The sequence below is a fragment of the Cicer arietinum genome, chromosome 1, assembly GCF_000331145.2.
Source record: "Cicer arietinum cultivar CDC Frontier isolate Library 1 chromosome 1, Cicar.CDCFrontier_v2.0, whole genome shotgun sequence".
In the NCBI taxonomy this organism is placed as follows: Eukaryota; Viridiplantae; Streptophyta; class Magnoliopsida; order Fabales; family Fabaceae; genus Cicer; species Cicer arietinum.
Window position 1 is genome coordinate 48403809 of NC_021160.2, and position 17062 is coordinate 48420870.

Here is a 17062-nt window from a genome sequence, read left to right on the forward strand (position 1 = left end):
GGAGTACACTTGATTGATATTAGTTAGTCGTAGATAATTTATCCACAACGCCTAGAATTTACTTATTTTAAAAGGTAAGTTTTTGGCAATATTATTATTGTGAGTTCTATTATCAACTATCTTCACAAATAGTCCATCTTGTACTAATACTTAAAAGTTATTAAAATGTTAACAATAATTAATGATATTATTTTATAATAACAAATTAATTATAACATATCGTATTATCAATAAGACAATAATTTAATTGATATTGATTTGATATAAGATATATTTTTATTTTATTCAATCAATATCATTTTAATAATTATCACAATCATAAAAATATAAATAAAGATAAGTGTTGGTTTTTTTAATATATTACAATCTAGATTTTTTATTCCCGAGGGAATCATGTTTATTGTAGTGCCCCTATATAGAGCTCGTAGCTATCTTGAACACTCAAAGTGATCAGAATCGCGTCATTCACAAATTAAGAGCTAGATATGATATCATCAAAGCAAAAACGCAAAAATAATCTAGAGAAAAAAAAGTTGTTTGGATTCTCTTGTTGTTGTATATAGCAAGAACAGCTGTGAAAATTATTAAGATAAGAGAGATAAAGAGCCAAGTTAAAAAAAAAAAAGTGACATTTTGAATTTTACTAATGTATATTGAACTGATAATAGAATCAAAGAGTCCAATATAAATACATGAAGCTAAAATGTTACTCTTCACAATTGAGTGACATTTAAGAAAGAACCACCATATATATGATACAATAAAATAACATCTTTAATTTGTGTACATTTTTTTATCATATTTTTTACACAAGTTTCTTTTTTTGAACTTTAATTTTTGTTTACTTACATTTAAATGATTGATTAATTTATTAATCAGTAAAATATAAACATTTAGGAAGTCCCAATATTATGTGTCAAATTTGTAGAAAGATGGTTAATTGTAATAACACATTGAGGAACTTCTTCATGATGAGGACTCTTTTGATCCTGTGCAGCAACTTTACTTTCCTTGTTCTTAAATTTTGCCAAGTTTGATAGTTCTTGAATCGATTCGGCGAGTTTCTCGGTGGAAGAAACAACATCAAGCAACAAGGAAGCCACAGTTACAATTGGAACAACCTCAAACAAATTGGTGTAGTCTTCCAACAAATTTGTTTTGATCATGGACCTGAGGTTTGTGGCAGCAATTTTAGATGCTGCAATGTGAGTGTTTGCAGCAGATGGTGGAATCATTTTATGGAGTGACACTGATAATTGCTTTAATGCCTTTCCTGTTTCTATGCTCATTTTCATGCATGGTTCTTGTATTTTGCTTCTCATTTCCTTTGGTGTCTATCAATAAATTCAACATATTATAAATAAGTCATTCATTTTTCCAAAAATACTAAAACATTTACTCAAATTGTATTTTTAGTTCCTTTAACAATTTTGTATGCATGCTTTTAGTCTATCTTTATTAATCAAAAGTTTATAGTTTTATAATTTACTAAAAAGTTGATACATATATTAAAAATAAAAAATTTTATATAGACTAAAAATATATAGTACCTTACTAAAATTGTTAAGGAAACCATTTAGGGTGTCAATTCGATATGCACACTGCCTTGATAGGTTTCCAATCTTTTGATATTGTTGCCAAGGATATTGAAATCTGAAACGACCATGGCAGGGTTCCCACCTTGCAAAATTTATCTGTAAAAGGTAGAAACGATTGAACTAATTAATAAGTCAGAGAGGATAGTGACAAATCCATTTGTAATTTGGTGAGCCAAGTACAATTTTACAATAACATAATTTATGTTTATTATCCTCACCAAGTTATCTTCAACTTGTTTAGAATTAAGTACACTTTTATATTCTTGCATTGATAATTTATTTGATTCTCCATCCTCTAATGTTCCAAAATATTCATCTCCAAAACCTAAAATTCACCATACAAAATTGTCAATTTCATCAATTACAAAAAAATCAAAGTTTCTCCATACATAATGCATAAATAAAAATTTACAAAATTGGGTAGGTTACACACCTTCTAAAAAGTTACCAAGTTTTTGAATATTTTTTGATACTAAATTGTGAAGATCACCACCAGCCCAAACAGGGCACACAAAGATGCAAACCATCACAGAAATTAATCCACCTATAAGAATTGTGGTAACCCTATCTTGTGCAGTTTTAAGTATCTCTTTGTCTCTAAAGCTTGATACAGATACCAAACAAAATGTCAAGATAAATACTAGCAACCCATAATCATATCTTGCTTTCATTTGAGGTAAAAATCGAATATATGTTACCCCTGCAGCTGCAATCATTTGAATTTTTTTTATTGGTTAGTATTGTTTTAAATACTACATAGTTCCTACTAGTGAAATCAATTAAATGCAAAAATTTATGTGCATTTTCCTTTTTGTATGTTTTTTTAATTTAATCAATTTTGATTTTCTCAAAATCATAATTTTATCAAAGTTTGTTATAACTATAAAATGTGTGTTTAAAATTAAAAATCATACAAAAAGTATCGAATAATATACACTGAAGTTGTTTTTCTTAATTAAATAGAATTGGATAAGTAAATATTACTTGCTAGAAATATTATGATTCCAAGAAGTATAGGTTCTATTATATGATCTCCTCTTGAAATTGAATGAACCATGTAATAAGATCCAAGCCCAAGAACACCAGCCAAAAATGTTGCTAAACCTCTATTTAAACCTTTTCCAAGTGTTGCTCCTGCATATATGTGCCACATAATCAAATTAATTACTCACATTATGCATACTTGTTTAATACAACTAAATAACTTGTTGAATATTTTTTTTAGTTCCTTTAAAATAATCTTTATTTAATGTTAAAAACTTAGAGATATTATTAGAAAGAAAAAAACAGAACTTGCCTACAGAAAATTCTGAGACAACAATGACAGTCATAACAGCCCACATTGCAGAAGAACCAAAACTATGATAGAGAGAATTAAAATAGTAAAATGATGAAACAAGTGTAATGGCAAATGCTACTTTGAAAGAATGAATGGCCCTTCTAGGATCTTCTTTTCCAAGTTTCTTCAGTTGCAACATCACATTGACAATATTAGCAATAAACTCACTATGCCAGTTCATCAAACATTGCCAACCCTTTCTGATACTTATTGGATTTGTTTGAGACACCATGCTATGAAAATTGCACAACCTCAAATATGTTATTATAATTTTGATTTCTAATTATTTTATTATTACTTGAAGTTACTTCTCTGTCTCAGTTATTATTTGAAACTGGAAGAGGAGTAACTATGAAATCTAATTTTGGGTCCATATCTTATTTATAGATGGGGAGCACACCTGAGAATGAAGAGTCAAACAATTCAAACTTATTTTGTGTTATAATAATTCTATTTAGATGCTTTTCTAGGGGAAACTCCACTCAACTTTTCTGTTGTTTCTTGTAGCAACTTTTATTGTCAAAACTTGTGAACTTACATTAGTGATTTAAGTATTGAGAATAATATACTTAATTTTTTTTTATGATTATAATTTATATTTATATTTAAATATATTTAATACAAGATATTATTAAGATATAATTGTTATAAATATTTGTGGATGTTATTTTTTTTAGTGGTTGTTTGGAATTACGTTGAAAAGACCGGTAAATGTACGGTTAATGCAAAGCTTGTAATTGAAAATTCACGACCAAACTAACATTGAATGGCGAGACATTAGTGCATGAATTTGCTAATGGTCTTTCCTTCGAGGGTTAACGATAGGATGAATAAAGTTCAGTTTTGAACTAATACCATTTGAAAATTAAACTGAATTGATTTTTGGTTTAAAAAAATCGAACTGAATTGATTTTAAGTTCAAAAAATCAAACCGAACTGTTTTATAAATTGGTGCACCGATTTATTATTTGAATTGGATCGGTTTAACTTAATTTTTTTATTTATATTGACCAAATTTTACATAACTACTCCTAATTATTTCTAAAAAAGAATCCGGTTCAAGTTTTTCGAAATAAAAATCGGTTTAGTTTTTTCGAATTGAAAACCAATTCGGTTTGGTTTTTTCTAACTAAAAACTGGTTCAGTTCGGTTCTAGTTTTAAAAAATTAGTTCGAAAACAGTTCGGTTCTCAATTTTTATAAACCAGTTGAGTTAAAAAACAGTTCAATTCAGTTGAGTTCAGCAGTTTAGTTAATGTGATTGTTTGCATAGTTTTGTGACCGATAAATACATTGTATTGTAAAGAACACGTATTCAAAAAAAAATGTAAAAACTATACTTTTCTGGCTTCTCTCTTTCTCTTCTTCATCTTTACTCATATAATACATTTATATTTTTTAATTAATTTTATAATACAATATCTACCATATGTGATGAGATAATCAATTTTGAAGTTCTATTACAATAACAATGTTTCTTCTTATTTTATTTGAGATAACCTAATTTATGATATTGTTCTTTCTTATAGATAAATTTTGTTTCTTTTCTTTCATGTCAATATTTATATTTCTTGGATATAAACTCTATTGAGAATTTTGTTTGACTGATACAATTATCATATATGCGTTTATTCTTAATTGATAAATTCTGAAAAGAATTTAAGAATGAAGCATCCCTGAACTCAAAGAATGAATTGTGATATAGTTGTTAAATAAATGAATGTTTGTCATTTAGATTCTTTGAAGATTCCACGGATAAAATAAAAAATAAAAAGTTTAGAGAGGTCTTTGGTATTGTAATGCACTAATTACACTATACATGCATGGCTTAGTGGGTTTTAACAACGTACGGCTAGCCACCGGGTTTGAAGACACGCATGTGTATTTATTTATATATATGTTATTTTTGAGTTCAAGAATATTTAGTTTTGTATAACCACCGGCGGCGACCACAGGCAGCCACTACCGATGGCGAGAAAACAAAAAGAAGTGTCGAAAGTGGGATCAAAAGTGCTATACTACTATTTTAAAGGGATATATAATAGAACATGTACGTTTTGACATATTAAAATATATATATATATATATATAGTCGTCCCACTGGTTAGTGTATATGTAGAACTTGAATAATAATTAATTGTACAACTTTTATGGCTTCTGCACGATCTCCACCATTGCAACTTATAAGAGATGGAGAAACTAAAAGGTTGTTGGGCCTTCGTGTGTAATGGAGGATACCGCACTATGGACGTCCAAACAAGTTCGCCACATATAATATCAAATGTTTTATACTAATAGTCAACCTTAATCGTTTATGTTACAGACTTTTTTCACCATAACACAAGGGTTTCATTTCGATCAAAATCGGTATATAATAGTAAATAATAAAGGAAAAGGTGTAGTCATCGTTGGTCACTAATTATGAATTAGATACTCCGACCCTGACACATAATATAGACACTAATGTCAAAAATATAGTTCGCCAACATTGATATACAAATATCTTTATTTACTTGTTATAGTTAAATAAAATATGAACATTATTAATAAAAAAATCTATATTGAAAATATATTATTAATAGATTGGCAAAGTTCATGTATCAGTCGAAGCAGCCGCATTTACAAAGTATATCCCTTGCTTGGACAGCCATGATATGATCAATTGATTCAAGTGGTGTTCTAGAACAACTGCAAAGTTTGCAATGCTAACTATTTTTGCCCGACAAAACATAATGGTGCTACATAGATATATATGAAAGAAAAAAGTTAGCCTTTTTTAATAAATAAGTAAATTGTTGTTTTCAATGTTGAGAGGTTTGTGGCAGTGAATTATAGGTGATCTAGGTTGAATTCATTTTAAATAATTTAAATATCATAAGCAAGTGAACAATATACATTTGTTTACATGGTAACAAAAATTAATTTAAAATGAATTGATTTTGTAAATTTAATTTCAACTAAGTGAGATAATTATAAACTGTTTTATGTTTAAATATGTAATAGTGTAAAAGTAAATTTAATAAAAAAATGATTAAAAATCATTTTTTTGAAATAGTTAGATGAAGCACTTGATTCCACCATGAATTAGCTTTTAAAAGTCTCAAAATTTTAACTAACACTCCTTTAAACGATCCTCTTGTACTTTATAGATAAAATAATAACTCAATCGATGTAAAAAAAAATTATCAAAACTTAATTCGTTGAATCGACCTTAAAAATAATTGTATCAAATATAAAATCAAAAAGAATCATTAAATTATACTTTAAAAAAATATTGTCAATCATACTTAGTATTTCAAATGACTTTTTAAGCATTGGTTCACCTTTGGAACTTCACCTATAATTTGCTTCCAAATTAAACACAACTGAAAATATATGAAAATGATTACTCTCACCTCATTAATTCCACTAATATACAAACCACACTTAGAGAATAGAGATTACATTTACAACACTTGAGTATTTCATGTAATGCAACACTACCAAATTCATCACAACCCCAAGAAAAACCATGAGTAGAAGAAGAGCAACAAAAGAAAAAGTGCACATGAACCCTTTCTTTCCATGCCCTTCAATATCTATACATCTGATATATAAAAATTACAACACCAACTTCCCGATACACGCCGCCGGAATTGCCACCATCGCTCGAAAAAAAAGGATGCATGTCATCTGAGTGAGTAATAGATCAGAAGATAACCGTGCCAACACACGGATACATGTATGTTGGTCAGACACCGGAAAAATAAACACTCAGGTACTAATATAGAAATACGTATTCTTATAAACTTGAGATGCTTTTAACTATCTACCTAAAAGATTCATTCCTCTTCAAAATGGATTCATATATTTAATATATGAGATGTAAAACTGAAACAGTTAGACAGTGTTATGGATTTGATGTTGGTCATGGCAAGCATTACTGGACCTGCTCTCAACACACTGATACTTCGAAGAAACCGTGTAACAAGTGATTCATTTCATACTATTAGGCCTTCCAGTTGCTGCTATCTGGGTAGGGTTCTGGGGTAAAGAGTTATAACCGATCATGTTGTCGATTGCATTGGACGAAGACGCATTACCCTTCATCGTTTGCTCGAGAAGACGAACGAGTGACATAAATATTTCCATCCTCGTAACATCCCTATTTGCCTGCAAATTGAAGCAGCCAGTATTTAAGATTACATCAAAATCAACAAGCATCAAAATCCATTTCTCCTACAGTCACATTTTCCCTGCTACACCTAGGAAATGCTTAGTTATTGAAGGTGACAGCAGATATTACCTCAACAACGAAACGTGCCCAGATTTTGCCGTTGTGGGCTTCCATTACCCCCTTCAAGATGGTTAACCCTAATCCTCTGATTAAGTCAGCTATTTCAAGAAAGAAACCCCGTTCCTCGCAAAGCATCTGTAAGAATAACCAAACAAACATATTATAGAGGTGATAAAGTTATTTGTTAGGACCAAATAACTTTACATATTTACAAAGCATCCTCATTACCTCCACTAGCATCTGACGAGGAGGATCCAAATCTTCGACTATAATAGGACAAACCATCGATTGGGAGCCAACCTCATACGCCCATGTAGCCCCTCCCTCAAAGTTGTCTTTCAATAACAACCCACCTTCCTTACTAATAATCTACATATTTAAGGAAAACACAAATATTTCTCTTATTAGTAATTTCGTCAGTTCAAAACATTGTTAGGAACATTATCTTATGTAGTCATTCATAGCTTAAATGATGTAGAACAAATTTTTATTTGTATAAAGGATTTTCCAGTTGATTGATATTTGATTCGAGCTACCAGCTAATGTGTGTATTTTCATACCTTAGACTCCCCACTCTGTTTGAGCTTGTCAGCATGCTTTGTCACACTTTGCAAGAAAAGCATATGCTTAATCGTCCGTTCCAGCAGCGCATCAATGCTACACTGTTAAATCATAACAAATAGATCAAAGAAAAAGAATCAGTAGCTGGATATATTTAATTTCTTTTGAAAAATCTGTAACTAAGATAAGATATAAGAGAGGGAAATACTTTTGCTCCATTTGGAACGATTTCTCGTAATTCTTTGACACGATCTTGAATCATTTGCCGATCTTTAGGTCGAGGCCTAGGATTCTCTCCTGGTTTCAGCCTTTTGCGATTAGATTTGCAAGCTTCGTCCGGTCGCTTAGAGTATCCAGTTGAAACACTATTTTCATGTTTCACATTGCCACCATTCTCCAACCACGAACTAAGTCGAGATCCACATATGGTAGTAGTTTGAGAGCAGTTTCCAGCATCATCCTTGCTACAACCGGACCTTAGAGAACTAGTTTCTACTGCAACTTTTTTACCTCTATACTTAGAAAAATCAAACAACCCGCCTTCGAAATTACCAGCCATAATCGATCTACTGACAGGAGAAGGAATAGACGAGGTACTATTAACAGTCAATGCTGTCCTGCAAGACATGTCATCAGAACTCTGTTTCAAACTAGGTTTGGCCTTCGAGACCACGGCATCCAAGAGGTGGTCTGTTGACATCCCAGAAAAAATGCCACTGTCCAACATTGATTCGTCAACTGAATAATAATCGGAATTCGTACCCTCCACGTTCGTGCATATTTCCTTTTTAACCTTATTTTCGACATCTGCATTTGATTCATCGGCAAAGAGTTCATTCCAGTGTCCTTCTAGAAGTTTGTTCTTAAAATCCACACCTAAAATATCAAACAGGTCATCACCTGATGGAGGTTGAGCACAGGCTTCTTTGTGTTCAGAACCCATGGTCATTGCAGATTGATTGGTACTGTCCTCATGAAAGCAATCATGGACAAAACCCGGGATATGATCCTCAACATTAAAAGAGGGAATGTTAGGGGCCTGAAGCAAGTCATAGGCACCTGACCGACTAGCCAAATTTGCCCGAGAATGACGCGCTGCATTAGTCGAATCGTCATTTTGAAGTTCATTCCCAACTTGGGATCCAGATAAATTTGTTGCAGATACTTTAGGAAATTTTGAACTAGTAATCAGATTTGTCCCCAAAATACTATTCATCCCACCATGTACTGGGATTCCTCTAAGTAACGAAGTACTGCCAGAACTTAGATTATTGAATTCAGATCTTGCATTATATGCAACAGAATGCTGTTGCAGGCTTGAATTAAAATTTGAGGGTATTACTTCAGCCTCCACAACTCTATCCTCTTGGAAAAGTTTATTGGATATCTCATTCAGATTATGGGTTTGGGGTGTCCATTCAGAACCCTGACATTTACTAATTTTTTCCCTTAATGGACAAAGGGTTTGAATATTAGGCTTTGAAGCATGAGATAAATAACTTTGTCGATTATCGATATTAATTATTGAAGGAGTGCAATTTGAAGTAACAACCGATGAATCAACAGGCATAGGCACACCAGAAGTAGCACGTTCAGTGAGTCTTTCATTTGAAAGTTTTTCTGAATAGTCTTCAGATAGAAGGGCACCAGGAATACACCCCAATTGCAAGATCAAGCTCTTGACTTCATGCACAAATCCCATATTTTCCATTATCTGTACCATTAATATTGCTGTTTAGTTGAGGAATAATAGGATAACATTCATGAGATCAATAATACTCAAATGACAAAACAAACAGCAATACTGGACTACAGATAGATACAACCCAAGTCATATAGAATTTAGACCGCGAGAGTAAATTATAAGACAACAGGGATCTACTCATTCACCGTTGTCTCTACTTTGAAGACTCGATATCCTAAATTCATTCAACAATCATACTCATTTGTTCCTCAAGTGATATGTAAGTTTTTACTTTTATGTGCATAAGTTAACCAGGATAATTCACTCTCGATATGCGGTGAATATTCTGACCTCTCACCATAACTATGTACACCCGCATTAGATCATTGGAATTGGTAATTGGAAAAAGTTACATTACATCTCTCCAAAAATACATAACAAAATTTGCAACTACAGAAAAAGGACTTACGGGCAAGAAAGAACCAAGTTGAACAACCCCATGAGGAAGCACAGGAATAACTGCTACAGTCTGCAAAAACAATACAATACAGTATGATGAAACAGCAATGAAAAGCACGATAGCAAAACATGGAGCAAAATGAAAATTGCAAACCTGCATTCCAGCTGAAAATTGGTGATGCACTTCAGCATATACCTAAAAAGAGCACACTCATATAAGAAATCGAAATGAAGTTCATAAGTATATACAATTAGAGTCAGAACACCAATTAAATTTATTGAGCACGGACGGTGCACAAGCTTTCAAAAACTTAGCCCTTCCACCAAACTTATTGATAATCACATCATAACCATGGTTTTAAATTACAGCCAACAATCGCAATTGCATCCGCAACATAAAGGATTTTGAGGTCTCTAAAACGGCATCAGAACCATAATTTTGACCACATTTTCTCACAATATAAAGGTTCGTATCACAACCGCAACAGCGGCCGCAACTAAAAACTATGATCACAACACTCATACTAGACAGAAGAAACAGTGCAATTTGCAACCATTCTACATTTGAACAACAAGTAAAGCTTTATACCTCAGGTGGATATGCATCTTTTGCGAAATTGTTCAAGAGAATCCATTGATGACTGTTGGTAAATGCAGCCCGTCCAATCATACTGAGTAACAGCAAAAAGCAGCACATAAATACCGTTGGAAATTTGGAACAAACAGGTGAAAATGGGTGAAAACATAAATTACATACCCTTCACCTGCAACAATGACTAAATTATTTACTGTCATTTTGTTAATCAAAGAAGAGACTTTGTCCTCCTCTTGAATTCCTAGATGAAACGATTGAGACTCGGAAGAAAACCAGCATCCTTCCCCATTCTGATTAGGAAAATTAGACATCCCTACTATGCCACGAGGGGAAGGACATAACAAGGGTTCATGATAGCATTCTTCCCAAATTAATAGCCTGCCAAGTCAAATGATACCCAATTAAGTCAAACAAAAAATTATACTCACGAAGCACCGACATTTACACAGACACAACACTAACACGTAGAAAACCTTAAAAATTCAATAAAAAATAAGTAATTGAATGTAACTACATATGTAAATATTGTCCCAATGTCGGACACAAACATGTGTCAAACACCGGACATGCCTTTAACCTGAAGAGTCTGTGATACACCATATGGTCAAAAAAAGTATATTAATATTTAACAACCATTTGGATGCTGAGATTAATAAAGAAGCAAAAAAAAAATTTCACATATTCAATTGGGAAAAAAAACAACCAAATATTGAGAAGAACTAAGCAAGGAAATAGAGCTGATTTTTAGTTATCTTTTATTTGCTGTAAGCAGTGACACATCACAACAATAGTGCTAGCTAGCATGACAAAGATGGACCACAAATCAAGCCTGTTTAGCTGAAGAAAAAAAAATCAGTTTTTTATTATAACTAGAAAATAAGGCCAAATAGAATCAAACAAGAAAGACAAATTCTGAATTAACAGAATCCTTTACAGAACCAATCTAATAGGTAATGCGCCTGGTAAAACAACAACATCAAGTCTACTTCTTTTGAATAAGTAAATAAATAAGATTCTGGAAGACAAACCAGAAGCTTACAAAGCACAAAATTCCAAAGTAAGAATGAATATTCAGCAGAGTGCATGAATACTAATCAAATATAAGGAAGAAGTGGCCAATCAATAACATTTCAATATGTCAATCATATCATATCTAATAACCAACCCCAGAAATAGAATCTACTCTAATGTAAATGTAAATATTACACATACACAAGCATCAATCCAACACAGAAAGTAATGGGAAAACGCAAACAATAGCTCCATATATATACAAAGATTAAATAACTTGAAACATTCAATTACCCTTAATTAGAATATCTCAAAAACAGATAAACCAAGGTTTGGTGCATGTAATAAAAGATAGAAATACAAACTTCAAAAACACAAAAAAGAAACATTTTAACTTTAATATGTTTGCATTACTTGGAATTGTTGCAACCAATCTTCCAGAACACAGCATAAGACCACTGATTCCGATTGCACAGAGTCTTCAAAACTTCTTTCAACAAAAAACCCATCTTGGAAATTCCCAAAAAAACACTCTTCCTGCTAAATTCCTAATCCTAATGGAAGAAACAATAGCACCCAGGAACAGCACAAAAAAAAAAACAAAAGGGTAAGTGTCAAACTTGTTGTTGACCATGCATTATCAAGAAAAAGTTTTGATTCCAAATCCTAACTACCACAGCACGATCCTCTTCCTGCTTGTTTAGTTCTCAATCCTCCACTTCTCTTTCGTTGTGGATCCAAGTTCCCAGAGTTCAGTTTCCGGCATGCCATTCTCCGGCTAAAAAAGTTTTAGAGAGAGAAAGTAAAGTAAAGAGATTTCTACACTATGCCACGAGATTCGAGTTTGTAGATAGGTACTACTATAATGTTGTCCATTTGAGATGAAAAAAGGAAAGAACTTTGAAGAGTGGAATGTGTAAAAGAGAAATGGGAAATGGAGGGTTTGTATAGAAAGTGTTTTTGTGTGATTTTCAGATGGTAGGGTGTTTTTTTTTTTCAACTTAACAAAACACAGGTTCAGGTTCTTGTGTTTACTCAGAGAGAGAGAGAAAGAGATGGAATTGTGTGGTTTGATTAAAAGGAAGGGTTTTAGGGGGAATATTAGAGGGAGAGCCACTGGTAGAGAGAGAGAGATAGTGGAAGAGGCAGAGGTTGGTTTTGTCGGGTAATGAAACAGTGTCGGAAGGGAGTCAGAGAGAGAGAGAAAGAGAATTGTGTTTTGTTTTGTAGAGAGAGAGAGAGAGAATGTGTGAAAATGTGAAGAGAAGAGAGGTGGCAGTGAGGAAAAAGAGTAGTGGGCATGATATGTATGATAGATGGTCCTATCTATCATCCTAGTGCTGGTTACTATCATCCTTACGTCACAAACATAACCATGGTAACAAAGGGGTTTTCATTGTCTATACTCATTGGACATCATTCATATCTGAGGTGGGAAAATCATTCACCTCTTACCACTATTCTCTTTGTTGTCCCAACTAATTTTTTTAGTTATAGTGTAACCACCTTCCTAACTACTTTATTGTGTATCTAGAATTCACAATACTAATTTATAATTAATATTACAAATCGATATCAAATTAATATAAAATATATATTTATTTTTTTTAAAAAAAAAGTAATATTAATGTCTATTTTTAAGAGACGGAAGATATAGTATTTTGAATTTTCTAAAATTCTAATATTTACATAAAATTAAAGTATCATTTTAATTTTCTATAAGTGTTTCTTTTTGTTAAGACATGGGAAACTAGAAACAAGAATGAAGTTTTTATCCTAAGAGTATATGTTTACAACTAGTTTCAAAAGTTTTCAATTGACGTCTACAAACATGTAGAGTGAGACTCACCCAAGTATCTCAATAATAGCATACAACTATAATAACAACTAAAAAGGAGCAAAATGATTTTTTTAAGACATGTTTTTACTGGAGTACTTGAAGAGTCTTCTCGGTTTCAACTTTACTTTGAGAACCATCCTCAAAATTAACATATATAAAAGGAACGACCCTAAACATACAATACATTGTCTTGATTTGAATTCCCACCTACAGAGACGAAAACCATAAAACACAACAACTATAACATTAATTTAACCAATCAATGTTCAGAAACCCTAAACAATGAAAAAATATCTCGATGCACAAGACCTTTCATAATAGTGGAAATAATGGATATAATGTCTATGATGTCCATAATGGGCTTGCAGTTGAGTGTGGCGCCAAACATTGCATGAATAAAGAAAGTGATACACTACGAGTGGCGACGTGTTATCACGTCGATGATGGTTATCATTTTTACAACAACGACAAGGTTACTCCAATCACAATAAGCAACAAGTTTCTACGACAACCATAAACAATGTGATTGGGGTTTCAAATTCTCATAAGGAAACAAAATTTGTGGTGTATTGATTCCGAGAGATGTGACAGAGACATCATTCAGTCGACGACGATGGTGGTAAGGTATTATAAGTGACAGTTTTATGGAAGAAATATGTATTTTAGTAAAATTGAAGAAGATGGTGGAGCAAGGATTTCGAAGGGTGCTATAGGGTTTTGTTTTATTCATTTTTGTTTTAATATAGGAGTTCACGAGTTACACAATAGAACACTATCAATTTTTTTTTAATCTCTTCTTTATATTGTTTTTACAATAAATTATATTAAATGCACACCAACTTATAGCACCCCAATCAAAGAATCGCTATAAACCACATCTACACACTATATTATAACACTTTTTATGCGGAAGTGCCATTAAAACTATTTTTTTGTAGTAGTGAAAATAATCATGCATGTCTTGCGAGACTATAATGCAACCAAAGAGTCGTGGGAGAACTTTATTACCATTAATGATGTTCAATGGAGCATATTCTTCAATCTCATATTATTCCAGTGAGTTGACTATAATCTTCAAATTCTTAATAGTGGCTCGACTTGATGGAAATGACTTGTTCTTTTTGATATTTTAACTCATATGTTATAGATTAATTGGTCGTAACCAACTAGTTTTTTTTCTAGGAACTTCCTTGAATCCAGAGCAACTTTTACATGCTCTCCACAGACGACTCACTTTAGTCCATCGTCGTCTTTTGAAAAGGTTTGCTTCATACGCAAATAATATCAAATATGATATTAATGTAAAGTGGTACCCTACTCCTCACTCTATGAAGCTCTGTGTAGATGGACCCCACATGCAACGTGATTGCATGTAGTTTCGCATTTTTCGGATGTCCGATCAAAGATCGTACAGTCCAAAATTAAAGGTAGATTTTAAATTCTTATAAACAAAAATTCTGAATTTAAAATCGTGATCATTTAATGTTGATCAGATGACTAATATCATATGATTGTGTAGTTAAAAATTTTGATCATAAAATCAAACACCTTTATTGCACTTATTAAAAATTTAAATAATTTTTAATTTATTTAAAACTTATCATAAATTATGTATTTAATTTTTTTTAAAATTTAAATTTTGTTTTTTGAAATACAAATTTTATATCTTTTGATACATTAGCAAATGTCTTTAAATATTTGTTATTACGAAGCAATTTGTTTAACAACACATAACCACCTCATGGAATAACTATTATTCATAATTCGTATCTTCACATTCTCTATATAATGGAAAGTTGTGCTCTTTCTACTTTTTTTAAGAAAATTAAATAGTTACTCTATATTTCAAATTGTGTTCATTATTATATTTTAATCATAATATAATCACAAGTATGAGAATAATGCACCTATAAACCTATAAGCATTCAAAGTCTAAAACAAAAGAATACATATGTTATTCATATCAACCACTTTTTGCTCTCGATTTACATCATTTTCTTGGTTTTTGATGTCTTTATAGAGACTAGAGTCAACAAAATAGAAGAAAAAATTATATATCTCTTCTTTTAAGATGATCTATTTCTACTTTTTGAAGTATATGTTCTTGAAACAAAAATGTCTCTCAAGTTTTTATTTGTTTTATAAGGGTTTGTGTAATATTATTTTACTGTCCCTTATGCTTCTTTTAAATACTACTACTATATGTACAAGTCCCTATTGCAATTTATAATTTGGTCCTGTGTGAGTGTGATTTTGGTCGGCTGACATCCTAGTCAATATTGTCTCAACTTTTTCATTAAATTAATACTTATAAAGTATCTTTTCTAATTGAGACACTTAATTAACTTTCTTGGAAGGTTGTGTGAATGCTTATATCCTTTGATCATTCAAAATCATCACTAATTATGGAACTTCAAAAACAAATATGATAGAATATAAATAACCTAGCTAAGGTTATGTGGTCACGTAGGAGAGGTACTAATTGAAAATGATGGATGGAATTTTTTTATTAAGCCGTATGGTTATTTACATTACAAGCAAAAAAGATGTCAGTGAAAATGGAATTGTAGATGATTGGCTGGTCACTATGTTTTGTCTTTCATTTTGTTGTGTGACAAATAAACAGACAGGCAAAAGGACATAAAAAGATGGAGCACTAGTTGGAATGTGCACTTCTTTCATTTTGTGCTTCAGTTGTTACTTCAATTTTATATTTTACTACCTAATTGTAGGGCATGGTAATTTTGTGGGAAATCAAGGGAAAATAGATTCCTATTCAAAGGTAAAATTAAATATATCCGACCAATGTTTGTTATTTTATTTGGACTTGTGGCTATACGGGAAGTACTACTACTATGTTCATAGGATCAAATTAACAATTAATAGTAGTAGTTAACAATGCAATATATATATAATTATGTAGTATTTCTAACATGTCATAATTTTACCCTAGTAAATTGTTAATAGTTTTAATCTCTAAGAATTGAGAGGGTATTATAATAGAAATATATATTTTATCTTTAAATCGTAGTTTAACTGATAAAATATCGATATTGTTAACTTAAACATATATTACAAATTTAAATTTAAAATTTTACAATTGTATATGAATTTTTGATAGTATTTATTATCTTACTATAAAAAAAGTTATTAAAAAAACATATATATTTTGTGGATCTTTGTTTCCATTTAGACCTTAATGTATATAAGGTTGGTTTCAAGTGGGACAAAGAGCTAGCTCTATTAATTGTCTCTGTAGTGGCTACACAATTAATTACACATGTATATATATAGTAGGGGAATATAAACCTGGTCGTGTTAAATTTGGCAAACCATTACCAATCAGTTAGCAATATATGCAATGCCATGATTTATGGAAAATCAATTGAATTATGCAAATTGTAATGCCCTTTCATGTTGGGAGGGGGTGTCCAATTAATTAATTACTAGTTCTGAAATTTATTATGTGACTATGATCCTCAATTAATGAAACATTGTCATCATATGGTGAAAATGATAGCGTAGGCTCTCTCTTAAAGATTTGAGACAAAACTAGCTTCAAGGGCTAATTGTTTGGAATTGGTTGTTTTTATTTAAAAGCCGATTTTAATTTACAAAAAAAAAAAAAAAAAAAAAAAAAAACGGGGGGGGAACTGATAAAAAAAAAAAGGGGGAATAGAACAAAACCAAAAAACAAAAA

At 31.4% G+C, this 17062-nt stretch overlaps 2 protein-coding genes across 3 annotated transcripts; both read right to left on the reverse strand.

Annotated features, from left to right (window-relative positions):
• Window positions 1-631: 631 nt before the first annotated feature.
• On the reverse strand, window positions 632-3275 carry LOC101493885 (aluminum-activated malate transporter 2-like). Its single transcript, XM_004487665.3, has 6 exons — window positions 2896-3275; window positions 2583-2732; window positions 2032-2304; window positions 1817-1923; window positions 1551-1694; window positions 632-1334 (listed from the first exon to the last, which is right to left on the reverse strand). The coding sequence occupies exons 1-6, from the start codon at window positions 3167-3169 to the stop codon at window positions 894-896; spliced, it is 1389 nt and encodes a 462-aa protein (XP_004487722.1). The 5' UTR covers window positions 3170-3275; the 3' UTR covers window positions 632-893.
• Window positions 3276-6308: 3033 nt separating this feature from the next.
• On the reverse strand, window positions 6309-12808 carry LOC101492357 (transcription factor LHW). 2 transcript variants are annotated; one of them, XM_027331537.2, is made up of 11 exons: window positions 12197-12808; window positions 11937-12076; window positions 10674-10889; window positions 10506-10587; window positions 10071-10112; window positions 9927-9986; window positions 7982-9487; window positions 7773-7874; window positions 7441-7581; window positions 7222-7347; window positions 6309-7088 (listed from the first exon to the last, which is right to left on the reverse strand). In XM_027331537.2, the coding sequence occupies exons 2-11, from the start codon at window positions 12029-12031 to the stop codon at window positions 6912-6914; spliced, it is 2547 nt and encodes an 848-aa protein (XP_027187338.1). In that variant the 5' UTR covers window positions 12032-12076; window positions 12197-12808; the 3' UTR covers window positions 6309-6911. The 2 variants fall into 2 exon arrangements, with proteins under 2 accessions (XP_027187338.1, XP_004487450.1); XM_004487393.4 differs by having other exon boundaries at window positions 11937-12808.
• Window positions 12809-17062: the final 4254 nt, after the last annotated feature.